The 20,001-nt window shown below is 40.7% G+C and overlaps 1 protein-coding gene across 1 annotated transcript in view; it reads left to right on the top strand.

Moving 5' to 3' along the window:
• Anxa2 (annexin A2) overlaps positions 1-1,024 on the top strand; it is a 43,045-nt gene extending 42,021 nt beyond the window's left edge. The window contains exon 13 of the mRNA XM_042687774.1: positions 669-1,024. Coding sequence (XP_042543708.1) covers positions 669-728 — 60 coding nt within the window. The 3' untranslated portion in view covers positions 729-1,024. The remainder of the gene's footprint in view (positions 1-668) is intronic.
• The last annotated feature ends 18,977 nt before the right edge of the window (positions 1,025-20,001 follow it).

The following is a 20,001-nucleotide window of genomic DNA, read 5'->3' as shown; positions in this document are numbered from 1 at the left end:
TCTTTATGCAAGTACTTTACCACTGAGTTCTATCTTCAGCTCTTTTTTACTTTGAGACAGGGTCTCATTCATTTGCCCAGGCTGGCCTTGAAGCTCTCCATCCTCCTAACCTTAGCTTCCTGAGTAATTGGGAGTACATGTATCACCATGCCTGGCTGAAATTCCTCTTTCTCAAAGTTCCTCTGGGAAGAGATTTTGGTCACCACATAACATAGCATGGTTGTATAAATTTAGGATAAATTTAGAGGCAGTTCTGGTGTAGCCAGGTTGAGAAACCAGTTTGACTCTGAGTCACCAATTCCTCCCCTCACCAGTTTAAGAATCCATGAAAGAGTAAAATGAGTAGAGATATACTCTGTCCTCTGTGGAAGGGTGAGGAGTGCAATACTGCTCTGCAGAAAGGGAAAAGGTATCTTGAAAGTCTCCCAAGCACCTTCTCCTACCACATTTCCAGAGGGCCTACAGGGCCGCACCGTGAGTGTGGGCTTCTACTGGTGTGTGTGTGTGTGTGTGTGTGTGTGTGTGTGTGTGTGTGTGTGCGCTTAGTAGTAAGCTGGTGTGTGTGTGTGTGTGTGTGTGTGTGCTTAGTAGTAAGCTGAGACTCCTCCGCGTGGAGTTTGGTCTGTTTCCTAATTCTGTATTTCTCTTTTCTCCATGGCTATTTACAGCAAGACACTAAGGGTGACTACCAGAAGGCTCTGTTGTACCTGTGTGGTGGAGATGACTGAGTTACCACGTGGCTGGAGCATCCTGACCCCAAGCTGCCTGTGCACTCACCTAATATTTTAGAGAATCAGCTTGCAACTAACAGACCCCAGAGCCCCTCCCTGTGAAGTCCTTGTTAGCATTGCCTCTCCCTACTATTTTAGCTGCCTTAAAAGCAATGCCTGGCTTTCCCTTCAATCTCTCCTTTAAGCCAAAGAAATGAACATTCCAAAGAGTTGGAAGTGAAGTCTATGATGTGAAACACTTTGCCTCCCACGTATTGTGTCATAAATAAACTGAGTTTTTACTTTAGAAACAAGTACTCTGGTAATCTTGCTTGCTTAGCATTCTGTGGTTTAAAAATTATACATGCTAGCCAGGCTCCAGTGGTTCATTCCTGTATCCCAGCTACTCAGGAGGCTGAGATCTGAGGATCATGGTTTGAAACCAGTCTGGGCAGGAAAGGCTGTGAGACTCTTATCTCCAATAAACTACTCAGAAAAATCTGGAAGTGATGTTGTGGCTCAAGTGGTAGAGTGCTAGCCTTGAGCAAAAAGAAGCTCAAGGACTGCACTCAGACACAGAGTTCAAGCCCCAGGGCTGGCAAAAAAACAAAACCAAAACCAAAAAGCCCAAACCCAAAACAAAACTAAACAAAAACCATGGTGTGGATTGTGTTGTTTAAACTAGAACTGAGGCATCCTACATAGTAGCCACTTTCAGATGTTATTAAATGTAAATGGATTTAAATTATGCAAACTCAGTTCTTGTCCTGGATGTATAGCTTGGTGGTAGAGCACTTGCCTGGCATGCACAAGGCCCTGGGTTCTATCTCCAGCAAAACACACACACACACACACACACACACACACACACACACACACAGAGGCATTCAGTTCTATCTCCAGCAACACACACACACACACACACACACACACACACACACACACAGAGGCATTCAGTTCTATCTCCAGCAACACACACACACACACACACACACACACACACACATACACAGAGGCATTTAGTTCTATCTCCAGCAACACACACACACACACACACACACACACAGAGGCATTCAGTTCTCCAGTCATACTGTCCATATTTCCACATGTGGTGAGGAGCTAGTTAGTGCCTTGGGCAGCGCAGGGGCAGAACATTTCCACAGTAATAGAATGTTCTTTTGAGCAGCATTACATGGCCAAGGGATGTGAGTACCTCAGGAGGGAAATCTCAGAGCAACTCCTCCTCTTGTGCTCATCTTTCTGCTGACAAATTAGGTGAAAACAAGCATTTGTGGTGGCCAAAAACTGGGGGCAGGGATGCTGTCATATGGCAATTCTGTGTATCACATATTGCATATACAGCCAAGTACCAGGGGCTCACACCTATAATCCTATCTACTCAGGAGGCTTAGATCTGAAGGCTGCAGTTTGAAGGTAACCCAGGCCAGAAAGTCTGTGATACTCATCTCCAATTAAACTACCAAAAAGCCAGAAGTGGAGCTATGGCTCAAGTGGTAGAGAGCTAGCTTTAATCAAAAAGAAACTTAAGAACAGTGCCCGTGCCCTGAGTTCAAGCACTAGAACTGGCACACACACACACACACACACACAAATTGTATATACGATAGACCAAGGGTATCTACAGGATTATGGTTGAAGAGACTGCCACTGAAGGAAATCTGCAAATGCTCAATATGTATAGAGTTCAGTGCTGTAACTGGGGATATTTGGTTCATTTTTCTCAAATTTTCTCTGAAACCTAAAATTTCAATTAAACCTAATCACTTTTACCTTGCATATTGCTTTTGCAAAGACAGATTCTCATGAAATTAAAGGCAGGGAAACACTCAGATCACACAATTTGAACATAACTGAGGATAATGTGGGATTAATTGAGAGTTTCTCCATATCAAGTGAGCCAGGTAATGAGTGAACAGGAAATGAAAATTTTTGTTTTGCAATTTTTTTCCTTGTTCTGGTCCTGGGGCTTGAACTCAAGTCCTGGGCACTGTCCATGAGCTTTTTATTTCCCCTCAAGGCTAGCACTCTACCACTTGTGCCACAGCTCCTTTTCCAGCTTTTTGCTGGTCAATTGGAGATAAGAGTCTCGTGAACTTTCCTGCCTGGGCTGGCATCAAATCATGATCCTCAGATTTCAGCCTCCTGAGTAGCTAAGATTACAGGTGTGAGCCACTGGCACCAGGCTTTCTTCTGATTTTTTAAAATGATATTTTAACCATGATTGGCAAAAAAATCACATGTAGTTAAATCTGCAAGTAAGGTAGCTTGCTGAATGTCTGGAAGTCTTCAGACTTACAGAAATACATAACAACCTCCCCAAGTTCAAGAACTCAACTGGCAATGAGTCAGGCTATAGCCTCCTTGCAAGGAAGGCTAAGCAGGCAGAGTGGATGAGAGCACAGAGAGGAAGGTGACAGGTCCTGACAAATCTGACAAAAGGAAGCATTTGAGCTATGTCCTAAAACCCAAGATGAAGATTTACAGCAGGTGTGTCTGGGGCGGGGAGGCGGGGACAGTTGGTTCCTTGTGCAGACTCTTATGTGTCAGATAGTGAAGAATGGGTCATTCATACAACTGACACACCTGCCAAAAGGTACAACTGTACCCTTACAGAAAAGAGTTTAATTTGGTTGCTTGATAAAGCAAATGATTTAAGAGATAAAGAAGAAAGAGTTTTATTCAGTGTCCAAAGAAGGGAGAAGTGGTACACTTTACTTTCATATCAACTCCTTGACTCCTGGAAGTTAAGGAGTTACAGCTATAGGGCAGGAGTAATGAAGGAAAAAGAAGCTGATAAAGAGGACTATTTATGTCTTTCCCAGGAACTGAGATGCTACCTCTTTTTTGCTCCTTTTATGGTCTGGTATTTCCTGTCATGGCAGCTGGCAGGTATCATGTCCAAAGGGACAGAGACAAAAGACACAGATAGATGTCAAGCCTTTCTATCTTATTCCAGTAACCTTATTGGACATCTGCAGGTCTAAGTGTGAAGAGTCACTATTTTCAGTGAAAGTTGCCATCCAGTCCCTGAAAAGTAACCTAGGCAATTGCTACTATCACCCAGCCAGCAGAGGTATTCGCAACACCAAAGTCAGTGAAGGGCAAATGATGCACTGTCCAGCTATGTGGCCTTCAAAATTAGTGACTGCTAATTAAGTGAAAGCAAATAAGGTTAGAGGGTTTAAGGGTTTTCATTCATAACACAATGACTATATATGGTAAGAATTATTTGAGCTTCCTGCTCCTCTGCCCAGTCAAACAGTGTCCCTCTCTAGAGCCATGTGGTTTCTGGTGCTTCTCTGTTTAAACAGACTACGCATAGTAAATACGCATGTGCATTTACATCACTACTTCAGCTCATACCTGTGAAGGTCCTAGTTACCTTAAGTACCGCTAGACAGAGGAAGTAAGGGACCTGACTGAAGACCTTTGCTACATTTTCTCCACATAGGAGAAATCTCGCTAAATCTTGTTAATCTTACTAAATCTTGACAGAGTAACCTCAGTATCTGCACATAGTGGATGGAAGTATCTAGCTGGACAGAAGTGGGGAGCCTGGAGAAGGTGGAGGCCACTTGCACTGATTTAGTCATTCTAATTCAATTAAAACAACAGGAGCAACAGTGTTGACCCTACCAACCATATCTGTGAGCTGACTGGTTTGCTGCTGTGACCCCTTGGCCAACTTCAGAGAGAAGTTGGGAAGGAGCATAGCTCTTGGGTCACTTGTGACCCGTGAAATGCCTCTGAGATAGTTGTTCAAAAGCAAGTTATGCAAACAGGATGTTTTTTTATTTTTGTCAAATATGACCTCCTGTGCATATTAGAACTGATGACCTAAATCCCAAAATATACTCTTCCATGTGCTTGCAGCAGAGTTCAAAGAGCCACATAAGAAGCTGGACCTTTCTGTTTAACCCCAAATTATCATGCTGAACTGAGAATTGACAGAGCTGGGCAACCAATGCTAAGAGCAATGTTTCAAATCAGGAAGCATTTAGGCATTTTTTCCTCTCTCCTATAAGACTGGTTTCAGCCTGCAAAGGGAACAGTAGGGGGAAGAGAAGGCAAAACTGCAGGGGAGTATGGGGTGACTCCAGCTGGGTAGGCCTGGCTTCTCATCTAGTCTGACTGTCCCAAACCCACAGCAAGTATGAAGGAAAATCCAAAAGGCAGGCTGTCACAGGAGATCACTGTGCTCTGTGGTGCCATGGTTGTCTAGTGTTTTCCAAAATCAACAGCAAGGGCACTTGGAGTTTGGTGTCATTTTTCTTCTGGATTCCAGCCTGTCCTCTGTCAAGCTGTGCAAACCATTTCTTGAAGCAAAGACTACCATCTGGAGATTGGGATATTTTCCTATACCATTTTACTTTGCAAAGAGAAGAAAAAGGACATTGGGCAGGCTTTCAGTTTGTGGATCGACTTTGTTCTTCGAGGGATAAAAGGTCATGAATGGGCAGTGTAGTCATGGAAACTTACTGAAATTATCACACCACAATGTTATTCCAGCCAGGCACTGTCGGTTCACCCAAGCTATTCTGGAAGCTGAGATGTGAGGATCAAGGCTTGAAGCCACCCTGGTCAGATAAATCCAAAAGAACTCTTTTGTCCCATTACACAACAGAAAGCTGGAAGTGGAGCTATGGCTCAAGTGGTAGAATGTCCTGAGTCTGAGCCTTAGTACCTGTAAAGAAGAAGGGAGAAGAAAAAAGGAAGAGAGAAAGAGAGGAGGAGGAGGAAGAAAAAGAAAAAGAAGGAAGAAGGAGGAATAAGAAGGAGGTGGAGGAGGAGAAAGAGAAGGAGAAGAATTTCCTCTCTGGTAGTAGGACTGGGCAAAGCTCTTATATTGCCTAACACAACATACTCTTTGCTAATTGTCGTCTATGTGTATGTTATCTCCTCTGATATATACTGTACAACCTGAGCAGTCAAACATGATGGTCCTATATTGTGATGATTAAGTACACATGAAATGATCTACCAGGTTTTCTGACAAATAACTAGCTTCCAAATTTAAAGGCAAGAAGGGGAATCTTACTTGGAACTGATAAATGAGCCTTGAAAGTCCCTTCTTTTCTTTTAGTCCCTACTTTTCTATGGCCTTTTGATTCTTCGGTCCATTTTACTGGTCCGTTGGGCACATGACTGTATGTGTAAATCTTCCCAGAACGTAAAGTTCCCAGGGTGTAAGTTATTAGAAAAAATAGATAAAGCAGGGGGAAAATGCCCAGGCTTACAACTAACTACACTGAGCAAGAAAAATGATTTGAAGACAGAAATCTTTTAAATCAATTTTTAGTCTTTAAATGGCTCCAATCTTCCTATGTTTTGACAAATGGCTTTGGCTTCTTATCCACATCCATTTATTTGACCTCCTTTTTCCATCAACTACCAAATGAAAACTGCACTGCAAGAGAGAAGAGAGAGAGAGGGAGCAATTTTCAACATCCCTTAGCAATGAGGCAGAACGTGCTACAGCCATCAAGTTCTAGTTGTTCATTCTATTTATTGAAAAGAGGCTGTAGCCCGATTTCTTTTATGCAAGTACATTGGAGCAAGTAAAGTTTATAGAGATGACTTATCTCATTACATTAGGAGAGTGATTTGCTATCTCAGCATCTATAAGCAATTTTAACAGACATTTCTGGATGAAGAAAAGCTTTTGTAAATATATGCGAAAGACACGATTTCATCAAGCGTTAAATTGGAGGTGCCCTGGAAAAATATTACATTTGTGCATTCGATTAGCTTGATTGTAGCTGAATTTTGTCCACTGAAGGCAGCATTTCTGCAGAGAAACAGAAGCATTCCCTATGTCAGCAGGTTTCCAGAACCAAAGAAGCATGTTCTCCACTCTTACTCATCCTCTTCTGCATTATGCTGTTGCCAGTGTTGCAGTTCTAGTCAGGCTGCTCAGCCTGGATCTTTTTGGTGGAGTATGAGGGGGAAGAAGAACCAGAAGCTATTTTATTGAGGCCTTGGAGAAATCCAAACCCAACTTTTCCAGTTTAAATAGCCAACTCCTAGTCTGAAAGCTAAGCAAGCTCTGGGCAAAACTAGGATGTGGTCAAGAATGGACAAACATTCTTGTCCATTTCCTCCTTCTGAGGAACTGCTTGCTTCTTGGTCTGACTGCTGATGCTCATGTATTTTTCCTAAAGGTGAGTTTACAAGATCAGCCTCATCTTCTGTCCTGGAATGAAAGCTTTGACCTCCAATTCCTGGAAGGAGAGGAGTTAGTGAGGAGATGGAGTTCAACTCTACTCCATCTTCTTCACCGAAGTGAAGAAATGAACCAAATACAATAACACATCACTAGATGACAGGGACATGTCCTGAGAAAGAAATGCATTGTTAGGTGATTTTGTTGTCTTGCAAACATCTCAGAGCATGCTGATATAAACTAGGACAACTGTGATGTCACAAGGTAATGCAATCATAGGGGACCACCACTATACATGCATTATGTGATAGGCCAAAATATATTACAGAGTGTGTGTGTGTGTGTGTGTGTGTGTGTGTGTGTGTGTGTGTGTGTGTGTGTGTAGTGTGATTTAATCCCTATAATCCTCCAAAATATTTCTCCTCCCATTGCTGACCTAGAGTTGAGCCACCAGCTTTATAATAAGAAACAAACCCAAAAGAACATATTGTATTAGTGGAACATAGTATATTAATAGAGGAGGGAATTGGCTATTATTTTTAAGTAGGTAAAGGAAAATTGTAATTTTCCTAGTTCTAACCCATTGTAACCTGAGACTATGACAATAAGTAAAATTTTAAAAAATTAATTATAAGCCAAGGGTGGTGACATATGCCTGTCATCCTAACTATTCTACTTAGGAGCTGGAGGAAGGATTGCTTAAGTGCAGGAGTTTGAGACCAGCCTGGGTAACACAGCTACATCCTGTTTTAAACAAGAAACAAAATAAAACCAAATCAATTATGAAATTTAAGAAGTTGCAAGTAATTCAGAAAATAGGCAAACATGCAAAACAAGTTTTAAGTTACTATATTAGGGAGTCATTTGAAATATGTCACTTTGTCCTAACCGATATGAATTCATACATGACGAGGGAGACTGGTATTAAGGCAGGTAATAATAAGCCTTAATAACAAGCCTTACTCATTCACTTCATTGGTTCATGGACTACTCCTTTATTCAGCAGAGGAACCTACTGTGTGCTGGACATTGAACACTACATAACCGTCCTCAGTTCCTTCTTGGAACTGAACTTGCAAGGTATTATGTACTTCTAGCTGAGACACTAGAAGTTTCTGATGGCTCCGCTCCACTCCGTGCTGAGTTAGATCAATCAATTTCGGTCACCACAGAGTAAAGAATGCAAGGTTGATGGCATCTAGTGGTTCATCTATTGAGTTACACATATCTGGGCCCACCTCTGCTGTGTCAATGGTGAGAGGCCACAGGACATTCAGGATGTTTGTCTCTGGGTTGGATTTGCCCCCCCCCCCCCCATTAACAGGCCTATTTTCCTTGAACCCCACTGCGAGTCTAGGAGCTCTTATAAGCTGACTCTTCTCCTTCCTGGAGTATCCTCATTTTGTGTCTCCCATTTAGCTGTGAGAATTAAATGTATGGAATGTTGTTGGCGTATGTTTTTATATAGAAGAAGCACTTAATAAATTCAACAGGCTCCTTTATAATCAGAGAGATACTAATATAAATAAGCAATATGGTACAATATCATTAGAGAGTTGGCTCTCCTGAGCTAGGAGAGTTTCTTTCTGCCAGGTGGCATTTGCCCTTGGAAATATCCAGAGTACTGGAAACCCTGTCTGGGGTTCATACGGCTCATCCTTCCATGACTTGTTTCCTTGGGGGATCCAACCTCCAGCTCCCTTCGATCGCTGGCTCTCTCTCCTCAAATAGCCTCAGATGGGCTTCTTCCTCTTGTCTGTCAGTGAATCACAATGGCCGGCTGTACATAAGTGTTGAGCTCTTTGGTGGTATGTGGAGTGTCCATATTCCAGTGTCATTTTTCTTGCTGGCAGTGGAACAGGTTTTTTTTGTTTTTTTTTTGTTTTCCTTTTCCTTCAAGTTTCCACCAACTTTGGACCTTATCAACTTAATAAGTACATGCAAAATAATGTTTCATGGTGGCAAATTTCTCTTGTCCCAAAAAAAAATCATTTGATTTCATTACTGCGTATAGACTAGAGCTACCCAGGAAGAGGATTAAGTGTTCAGTTCCTGGAACAAGGTGGCTCTGACTTGCTATTAAATGATAGTTGTAAAAATTGTAGGAAATATTGAGTTAACTAGATACAAAAGAGTTTTGATCCTACAAGATCAGAACACACTGGGAAGTCCTGGCTGCACGGATTCTGTACTGTATAAACACACTGATCCGCACAATCGGTGTTCTTCTGCTGCTTCCGGGCTGCTCTCACAACTTGTTCCTGGAACATGCCACTTCTGAGACCATCATGGAATAATGACTCATTTTACGTTTATTATATAAATTAGAAGCAGTTCCACCAATTAAAAAAATCCACATAAGTCTGTGGCTTTGTCTTTTCATTACTGTATTTCACAGAGCAGATTTATCCAAATTAGCAATATCTTATAGATAGTGCTACTGGTTTTATACTTAAAAACCCTACAAAATCTAAGGTCATATAGATCTCCTACGATTTTTTTCAAGAAACTTCCATGTCTTGCATTTTATATCTAGGACTATTATCCATCATCCATTCCAAGTTGATATTTTTTTTTTCCAGTCGTGGGGCTTGAACTCAGGGCTTGGGCGCTGTTCCTGAGCTTTTCTGCTGAAAGCTAGTGCTCTACTCCTTTGAGCCACAGCAGCACTTCTGGTGGTTAATTGGAGATAAGAGTCTCATGGACTTTCCTTCCCCAGATCTCAGCCTCCTGAATAGGTAGGATTACAGGTGTAAGCCACTGGCACCTGCTTGATTGTTTTTTTAGAGAAATGAAATGTAAGATTTTTTCTTAGGCTCTTTTTTTTTTTTTTTGCAGATGTACACCCAATTGTTCCAACACTATTTTCTTTCTTTTTCTTTTTTTTCCTGTGTGTCAATAGCGAGGTCTGAATTTGAGTGCCTGGAATTTGCTTGGCTAATGTGCTACCACTTGTATCACTTGAACCATGCCTCCAGCCCTGCTTTTTGCTGGTTGGCTGGAGATGGTATCTTTTGGACTTTTCTGCCTAGGCTGGCCTCAAACTGTGATCTTCTGGATCTCAGCCTCCCAAGTAACTAAGGTTACAGGTGTGAGCCCTGGTACCTGGCTCCATCACCATTTTTTGAAAAGTCAATATAAAGTTTTGTTTTTTATTGTTAGAAAAACATTCATGCCCAGTAAGTGGAACTTCAGTGCTGTGGAAACAAGTTTGAGAATTTCAGTCCCAACTGGTGAGGCTTTCCAACAACCACTGTGTTCTGTTTTTTTCTTACCTATTCTCCTGCCAAGTCAGAGGTTGTCTGCTGACAATTAAAAGGCAATGGTGTGTTTCAATGACACAGGGAAAGCACTGCTGTGGCTGTAGAGGGTGGAGGCAGTTTGTTGTGGTCAGAGAGCTCCTACCTCAACCATGGAGATATAAAACAAAACAAAAAACTCAGAAGAATCTGATTAGAATACCTTTGAGACTGGGTTTGCCTTCTTAAAAAAAAACTCATGTTCTTATAGGACACACACACACACACACACACACACACACACACACACACACACACACACACACACACACACACACACACACACACACACACCATCACCCACATGCTCAGTTTTCTCTCAAGAACTGGTATTTCCTAAGAGCCAACTCCCTTCAACAGAAGTTTGGAGGAACCAGGCCGGAAGCCTTCCTTTGTCACACGCCTCATGCTCAGGAAGATGCAGCACATTTTCTTAAGTGTCAACTGTGAACCTTTAGAACATTAAATATGATGGTATATGAAATCACCCACATATTTCACAATCCTATTTATCTTGAGGCTGTGAAAATCTTTTTTTTAAAGATGTGTTAAAAATAAAGCAGAGTGCCATCTTGTGGGGATCTTGACAATGTCTACAGTCTCATCATCTCTGGAAAGTCTACCAACCCCTCACAATGGTACATAATTTTTTTTTTTTTTTTGTCGGTCGTGGGGCTTGAACTCTGGGCCTGAGTGCTGTCCCTCAGCTCTTCAGCTCAAGGCGAGCGCTCTACCACTTGAGCTACAATGCCACTTCCAATGGTACATAATTTTATGTAATGTATCAGCTGAAGACTTTCAGGTAACTGATCAAGGCCTTTCTTTAAGCTTTTCTTTTAAACTATGATGAATAAATCTATGGGGTTTTATTTTCATACATGACTACAACTTATTCCTAATAACCAGAAAGCCACTGAGGGTACTAAAATCAGCAGTCATTATAGAAAATTGCACATAATTTATTCCTTTATATGCTATAATTCCATTTGTATAAAATTCAGGCTGATGGGACTATGCTGCCTGAAAATATAGGGATGAAACTCAGAGGAATTTCCAGGGAGGATGCTTTATATTCAATTTTATATTGAGGCTACTTCTGGCTGCTAGTCTTAGCTTTAACTCTGCCATTTATCTTTAGAAAGAAAGATCCAAGAGAGACCAATCACAGCAGGACAGAAGTTTTGTTAGCAATGGACCACTGAACCGACTGTAAGCTGGTGGGGCTTTTTAGCTCTTTAGTCCTTTGGTTTTTAATAAAATTTTAACCTTTCACAGCAGGGTCTCATGCTTTTGTCCCAAACAACCTTGGACCACACATAATACTCCTATCATCATCTCCTGAATAGTTTGGATTAGAGTAGTATGCTACAAACACTACTCTACAGACTTAAAAAGTTTGTAACAATTTTCCTTTCGGTTGTGGGGCTTGAACTCCGGGTCTGGGCACTGTCTCGGAGCTCTTCAGCTCAAGGCAAGCACAGTACCTCTTAAGCCACAATGCCACTTCTGGTTTTCTGGTGGTTAATTGGAGATAAGAGTCTCATGGACTTTCCTTCCCAGGCTAGCTTTGAACTGTGATCCTCAGATCTTAGCCTCCTGAGTAGCTAGGATGACAGATGTGAGCCACTGGCACCCAGCTTTGTAACAATTTTTTAAGAAAGAAAAAACAACTTATTACATCTTTAGCATTTTTTCTACAATCCAGTTTTAATATAATGGAGGAACTTTGATTTTGGAGGGGAAAAAAATCCTTTGATTGACATGCAACTGTTTTTACCTGGGAATGAACTCAGGGTCTTGAAGTTGTTTGGCTTGCTTGCTCAGCAGGTACTCTACCACTTGAACTGGAGACTTGTGAACTTTTCTCCTGACGCTGGCTTTGAGCTGTGACCCTCTGAATCTCAACTTCCTGAATCACCTAGCAAGACCTGAATAGGGACTTCAATGTCCTTCTTTATCAATCGTTCTTTACCACAATCTCCCCCCACCCGACTTTTTTATAGTAGCTATTCCAGGTAGAACTCTCTTTAGCATAAACATAGCTCTGAAAGACTCTGCTTAGGGTTTTTCTTTTTTGTTGTAGCTAACTAATTGTGGAAACACTACAACATAATTAACTCCTTCAAAGTCCTCCTCACTGCGAATTCCCACATCTCTTTGGAAAGGTTTCAGAGAAGAAGCACCATTTTCCTCAAGGAGTTGGGCAATGGAGAAGTTCTGCAGTAGGGGTGTGTGTTTTCTTTGCAGATAGGCGAATGGATTGTCATACAGTGTTAATAAGTCTTAGGCAGTTACAGGTGACATTGCCTAGCCTTCCTGAAGCTGCTACATGGATATCACTGTCCACACTGATGCTAGAAACCATCCCTCCTGTGACTAGATCAAAGACATTTGGGGTAAATGTCATTTCATGGGGGAGACTTTGTGTAATTTTTGCATGTGAATTTTAGGAGATTGAATACCTTTTAAGAACTTTCATACATTTCTGTTTCCTTGACTAAATGCATTTTAACATGTTTTGGAGAAGAATGGAGATACCAAATCAAACAAGATACCAGATACTTCAAACTTGAATTGCAACTTGTCTTGTCAAAACCCTACTACAGATGTGGCTTTGTCAAATCTGTGCCCTTTAAAAATGAAACAGAAGTTGTGTGGATGACATTGGATCACAAGAGGGCGCTCCAACAAAACACCTCTCAGCTCAAAAATCTACATCTTGCTCCTCAAACATTTACATGCCTCAGCTCTTGGCTGGTTTTATGATATCAAGCTTAATGTCACAAATATTGTTTCAAACTACATGAATTTTCTTTTAGAAGATTAGAAGCGTAGTAGATGAATCCCAAACACAAGTTAAACTAGTTTTGATGGGAAGAAAATACAAGTACCTTATAATTCTTCCTTCTTAAGGAAGGTTAAAGAAATGAGCACTGTAAAAACCTTTTGTATAATATAACAACATAACAACACAACACAAACTTAAAGCTCATAAAGAATAATTCAGTTTTCAAACTAGTCATTTATAGGTTCTCTTCCTCAGAATTCTCGAAGTCTAGAAATAAGATTTAATGATTCCTCATCAGAGACACAACCATTGGAGAAAATCTATGTTAATCTCTTCTAGAATACAGATAATTGAAAAAAGAATGCGTGCCATGAGCTTCATGACATGTCTACGAAGGAAATTAAAGCATTCTGATTGCATTTCTTTAGTAGTCAGATCATACTTGCGGGCATAATTGCCAACAACAAACACCCTTTACATTTAAACAATTTTTTACTGATAATAAAATAATTAGAATAATTTATGTGCATCTGTGCTATTATTATCATGGCTTTGCTTGAAGAAGACTCAGCTGGTTGTTCACGGATATTAAGAGGTCTCCCCTCCCACCTTCTCACATGACAGGTTTATACCCAGGCAGTCCTTCTAAATTTTTAATAGAGAGGAAGAGATTCCATTTAATTAGGTAGAGTGACTTGTTTATGTGCAGGTTATACATTTACGAGTTCTAATGAAGAACGGAAAATACCCATTGAGCAGCCTTTGAAGTTACGCTTGTTTAGTGGTAATTGTAAACCCAGCTGAATGGAAACAGTGGAGGGTAGAGTACAGAGAGTTAAATCCAGGTAAAATAATTGCACAAATCGCATGTCGATCAATGTTCAAAGGATTTTTTTCCCTCTCCAATCAAAGCTCTTCCATCTTGCACTTGGTTAAAATATTGAAACTAGGTTATAGAAAAAAATTAAGGATGAAATTTTTTTTCTTAAAAAAACACAAACAGAAACAAGAACAACTAACCATACCACCATTTGTATAAAATCCTTTCTGGTTTTTGATCCGTCCATTTTATAAATCCTGTAACTTGCACAGGCTACTATGAAAAGTCATGTTCAGTTCATGAATCCTTTCTGAAAAGGAGAAATTATTTTTTCCCCTTAAACTCTGACCTAAGGTAAAAATCCCAAATATGTGGGTGCAAAGCAAAAAAAAAAAGCCACCTAAATTAATGAGGTTTCTTGAATTGCTGTACAGTAATGAATTACAAAGCTTAAGGAGTCGAAGAGATTTCTTGTGTTTTTTTTTTTTAAAGCAATATGAGTGGTTGTATGGAATGAAGCACAGAGCTTTGTGTTATTACTATAGGATTAGTTTTGCGATCCTGAAAGCAGGTCTATTTATGGGTTCCTAAGATGGAATTAAAGTCTGAAAAGGTTAATTTTTTTTAAAAAAAAAAAAACCTGTTCTGTGGAAGGTCTATTTCCTATCACCTTTTATAAGTTTCCCTTTGAATTGTACTTGTAATCTGCATTTGGAGGGAGGCCAGGAAGCCTGAATAATAATGTAATCCCCAGTGGAGCCTCTTTTAGCACGGGAGGGGGGGATAAATGAGATGCTCCGTACAGATTTCTGACAATATATTCATCTTGATATTATCATAGCTGATGGATAGCAGCAAGCTACTCCGAATACTTCCTTTGCTCTGCTTACTCTATGTTCTCATTCCCAGAAAACCACAAACTCCAGCAATCCAAAGGAAATAAAAGCTGTGGATCACATTTTACAAATATTTGTTAGAAGAAAAAAGTATGTATTTTGATGCAGGGAGAATGAAAAGCAGAGAATAAAAGTCTAAAGATGACAAGGGGAAAAAATACTGGCTTTTTCTTAGCTGGCCAGCCATGATATTAGGGACGTTTTAGGAATTGCTTATCATTTTCTTTTTCTTCTGTGTGCTTACCTAATTTATTTTCTTCAGGGAACTGGTCTCTTCCTGGCTAATCAGCATGATGTAGCTGAAGTCTTGGATGATGCCGTTTTAAGAACGAACAAGATCTAGTACTGTGAGGAGAGGTATCTAGACAGTAGCTCTCCAAAGCAGGAGGCTTGGTTGGGGATCTGCCTCCGCACTGGAATGCAAGGGACTGCTAAGAGCTGGGGAGGGGGCTCAGCAGCTGACAGAATGGACAAGGTCTCCTGAAATTCATAACAAACACTCGAAGTAGAAGATGCTTCCTTTTTAAAATGGTTTATTAGATCCTGTCAGGTTGGTGGGTGTCCTTGGAATAGCATGCCTAGTTCCAACCCAATTTGAAAAATAAAAGACCTCTAACTTTGTGGGGACAATTGGAGGAAGATTATGTTGGCACCGGTAAAAGAAAATAAATAAAAACACTTAAGAGTTCACTTAAGCCATATAATGGTCACATGAGCCAGATGATGCCAGTAGCTCATGTCTGTAATCCCCCCTAGGAAGATCTCAGCAAGCTGAAGACTGAAGTTCAAAGCCAGATGAGGCAGACAAATCCAAGAGACTCTTGTGTCCAATTAGCCAGCAAAAAAGCAAAAAGTAGAGTTGTGGCTCAAGGAGTAGAGCAGCAGATGAGCAGAAAAAACCAAACAAGAGTGGGAGGCTATGAGTTCAAGCCCCAGTAATCCAACTCCCACCACAAAAGAAATGAATGCAACTTGTTTAAAAGAAGCTAATGTAACTGAAAATAGAAGGCAGAACTTTCTAAATAAATACCCATATCTGTTGTTTAGTGTAGGATGGACTGGGGGTGGGGGGAGTTTAATAATCTGTCACTATGAACCAGACTTTCAAAAATAGATAATTAAAACTGAATAACCATTCAAGTTTTTATATAATAACATCATTGAAGTAGAGAGTATTATGAGCTCTTATTAGGGTAAATAATATATATTTAATGTCTTTACAGACTAGAGTTGCTTCTGCCCACTGTGGAGCACTGGAGAAGAGCAAGAGTGAAGTCATGACTGGAACAAGTAAAATAGGACCAAGAACATGAAATCCTCCCCTTCCCAGAGCTAACTTCTAGAAGCTCTTTGGCCAGAGATTTACAGATGTATCATTTGTTAGTCTTCTTCCTTAGTCCACTTCTTGTTCCTTTTAAAATTAGCCCTACTTTTCTTTTGAAGCAATTCCTTTGGGGGAAGAAAAAATGATGTTTGTGACCACCAGCGACTCTGACAGGTCCACTGGAGCCGACGCTTCTTCCTAGAGGAGGTATGTGACTTTCACCCAAAACCACAATGTCAGCTCCTTGGTTAACCCTACAATCAGTTCTCTTGCTGTGCATATGAGTGTTATACTGTAGGGTGAAGGGGAGAAACGACTCAAAACTGTTCTAGTGACAAGAAAATTTAGGGTACACATGATCTACTGGATACAGGAACATTTCCCTTACTGATGACAATGGAAAGGGAAGAGTAGCTAGAGACTAGCTACTCAGCATCCTCAGTTACGCCTGGAAAAGAGAGGGCCAGTGCAGCTTAGTGCGGTCATTTCCCTACTGCAGGTGACTTCTGGGAAGGAAGCTGCTTAGAGATTGAGAGGGGCCTGTGATAAGACAATTAAGATGTTTCTAGTCAGTGGCCTGATTATTTGATTGACAGCTGTCCCCTCGGGTAGACTATATGCTCCATGATAGCCAGGAGAGCCACATACATTTTACTTGTCATTGTATTCCTAGTACTTAACAGATAATAGTATTGAGCAACATAGATGAAATAATAGCAGCCACCACCACAATAATAATAAATGAGAATGAGAAATAGACAGGTGCCAGAACTAGACTCAACCCTGTAATCTTCCCTGCCTCAGGATGCTGAGATCTGAGGATGATGGTTCAAAGCCAGCCCAGGGAGCAAAGTCCATGAGACTCTTATCTCCAGTAAACTACCAGAAAAGCCAGAAGTGGAGTTGTGGCTCAAGTGGTTGAGTGCTAGATTTGGACCAAAAAAACCCAAAAAACAAAAAAACCATTCAAGGACAGCTCCCAGACTCTGAGTTCAAGCCCCAGGATTGGCACACACATACCAAAAAAAAAAAGAATGAGAACTAGTACATTTGGAGCCTTTGAAATGTGCTAGGTATTATTCTAAGCACTTAAAATGTTTACTAACTTATTTAATGTTACCTTTCCATAAGTATTGATTAAATGACTATTATCTATTTATTTGTATTAGCATATACTAGTTCTACAAAGGAAGCTTCACTGTGACATTTTCATACATAATTTCAATGTATCCTGATCAGACTCACCCTCTCCATTTTTCTTCCTTATCCCCTCCCTATTTCTTAAAGCAATTTCCATACGTTTCATTGTTCTATTCCCATATGTACAAAGAACAACTTCAACCATATTCATCCTCATTCACCCCCAGAGTTAGCCTTACCAACCCTTCCTGCTGCTACCTGCCCGGTCCCCCTCCCAAGAGCCTGTTTGACTTGCCTGTCATTTAATTTTTTTAGTGTATATTAGTTGCACTAAGTGATTTCATCATGGTATTTCACATGTGCACATACTACCTTTTGGTCAAGTAACTCTCTCCATTGCTTTCTTTCCCTATCACTACCAATCCTCTATTGATCAACAGCTTTTTCACTGGGATTCCTTATGCCATCTTTATACATAGTTGCAATGCATTTCAAAATTATTCACCTTTCTTCTTTCTTTATTCCTCTGACTTCCCCTTCATCCCCCAAACAGTACCACAACGTGTGTGTGTGTGCGTGTGTGTGTGCATGTGTATGCACATGCACATGCATGCACGTGCACCAGGTTATTCTAAGTGCTTGCTACTCATTTGGTGTCATCTTTCAACAAGTATTGGATTAATGACTTATATAAATGAAAAGTAAATACTGAGTCTATGTATCTGGAAATGATCTAGAATTGTAGACGTTTGGGAGATTGTTTACTACAATGCAGACTGAAAGATACTGTATTTAACAAGATTTGGTGACTTTGCATTTTGTTCCTAAAAGTATTTTTCTGTCTTTTATTATTTTTTTACATTACTATTCTTTTCAATTTCTTGGCCCCTCTAGTTAGTTTTATAAGACAAGAGAAAATTTTATTTCTTGGCCCCTCCAGTCAACTTTGCAAACAAGGGAAAAGACCAGAGTGCATCTAACTCCATAAAAAAAAATGTCAATACCATTCTAAAATCAGCCTTTAATTTGAATCAAGAAGCCTTTGATTAGCAGTGCTCAGCTCGGAAAGTGGGAGGTTGTCTTTCAAGAAAGTTTTAAGCTGTTGCAGCTCCAGTGACCTGGGCTTAATTTATTGCCATTTAGTGCAAAAATTGATGAGAACATAACCTTCTGAAGGTTTTTAAAAAAAATGTTTTATTGCCTATAAAAGATAAAATATGGAGTAAAAGGAGGTAAAGTAGTGTTTTGTTAGATCGGGGGTGGATTTATGCTTTAACTAACTGACAGAATAACCAAAGGCTGTAAAGATCGGAGTAACTGCCTCCCATCTCTCCTCTTTTTTTGTGTGTGCATTCAACAAGCTTCTCTTTGTGGCTGTCAGATCCACAGGAAGCCCACCCAAACTCCAGGCCCCCTTTGTCCAAAGGTATTAACTCAGGGGTCAGCTGTTTAGATCAAGAATATCACAAGGCTTGTGCTGCATATGTTAAGCAACTGGGGTAAGTCTAAATGAATCCGATAGCTGACAGTACATGAGGGGTGTTAGCTCACAGGGGACTCTGAGGCTACATGGTGTTGAATGAACAGGCAAAAACAAAGTGCATGAGTTAAACTGAATTGACTAAGAAGCTCACAAAGAGACCCTGGTCTTTGGAAACTGCTGAGATTGCAGTGTGGAAGAAAATCCAGAGAAGGCCCAACTTTGGCAATCTCTACTCCACACATTTCCCTCAGTGGAGGTGGGGGGGGGGGGGGAAGGAAAGAAAAGAAATTCAACAGATTTCAAAGTGATTAAATGTGGTCATCTAGGCCAGTGGTTCTAGGATTTTAGTGCATCAGGATCTGTTGGAAGGCTTATTAAAACCCACAGCATTTCTGATGCAGGTCTGCATGGGCTGAGTTTTTCTTCTTTTGAACTCAACGCCTCACATTCTTGCTTAGTTTTCTTGGGTCACAGATGGCATTCTACCACTTAAGCCATACTTCCAGTCCAGCATTTTGTTGGTTATTGGAGATGTGACTTTTCCAACCAGGCTGGCTTTTGAACCACCATCCTCTGGAACTCAGCCTCTTGAATAGCTAGAATTTACAGCTATGAGCCACTGCCTCTGGCTGGCTTGGCATTTCAAAAATGCAAACTGGCTAAGAGTTTGCATTTTTAACGATCCTCTCATGTAGTTTCCAGGCTGTAGGTGTGGGGACTACATTTGCCCAGGCTGGCCTCAAACTGTGATCCTTTCCATCTCTGCCTCACACGGAGCTGGGATTACAGGCACAAAACGCTGTGTTCAGCCTAGAATTTAACATTTTAATGCATTAAAATATACCTCTCAGAGAGGTGAAGCTATAGCCCTAAAACCACAAACAGATGACTAGGAATTTGAATCCAATCTTCTAAATTGAAGTTGTGAATTCTTTCTATTCCCCATCACTGAGGGAAGCATGTTGGGAGAAGTTCATTAATTCTATTGGCTTCTATGTTTGAGCTCTGAGGTTTAGGATTGATCCCAATAATAATGTAATTGAGGGCTGGGAAGGTGGCTCAGTGGTAGAGTGCTTGCCTTGCATGCTCGAGGCCCTGGGATCGATTCCTCAGCACCACATAAACAAAAAGAAAAAAGCCGGAAGTGGTGCTGTGGCTCAAGTGGTAGAGTGCTAGCCTTGAGCTGAAGAGCTGAGGGACAGTGCCCTGGCAAAGAGTACAGGCCCCATGACCGGACCCCCCCCCCCCAAAAAATGTAATTGAGTCTTGATCTATTTCAATGCCTATGTGTCCCTTAGTTTTGAGATCAAATGGTTCCTTAAATCTCGCCAGTCCATGAGAGTCTGGTACCTACAGC

Source organism: Dipodomys spectabilis, unplaced genomic scaffold (assembly GCF_019054845.1).
Source record: "Dipodomys spectabilis isolate Male_0828 unplaced genomic scaffold, ASM1905484v1 ptg000108l, whole genome shotgun sequence".
In the NCBI taxonomy this organism is placed as follows: Eukaryota; Metazoa; Chordata; class Mammalia; order Rodentia; family Heteromyidae; genus Dipodomys; species Dipodomys spectabilis.
Note: the sequence above shows the minus strand (reverse complement) of the source record. Positions and strands in the feature narration are given on the sequence as shown.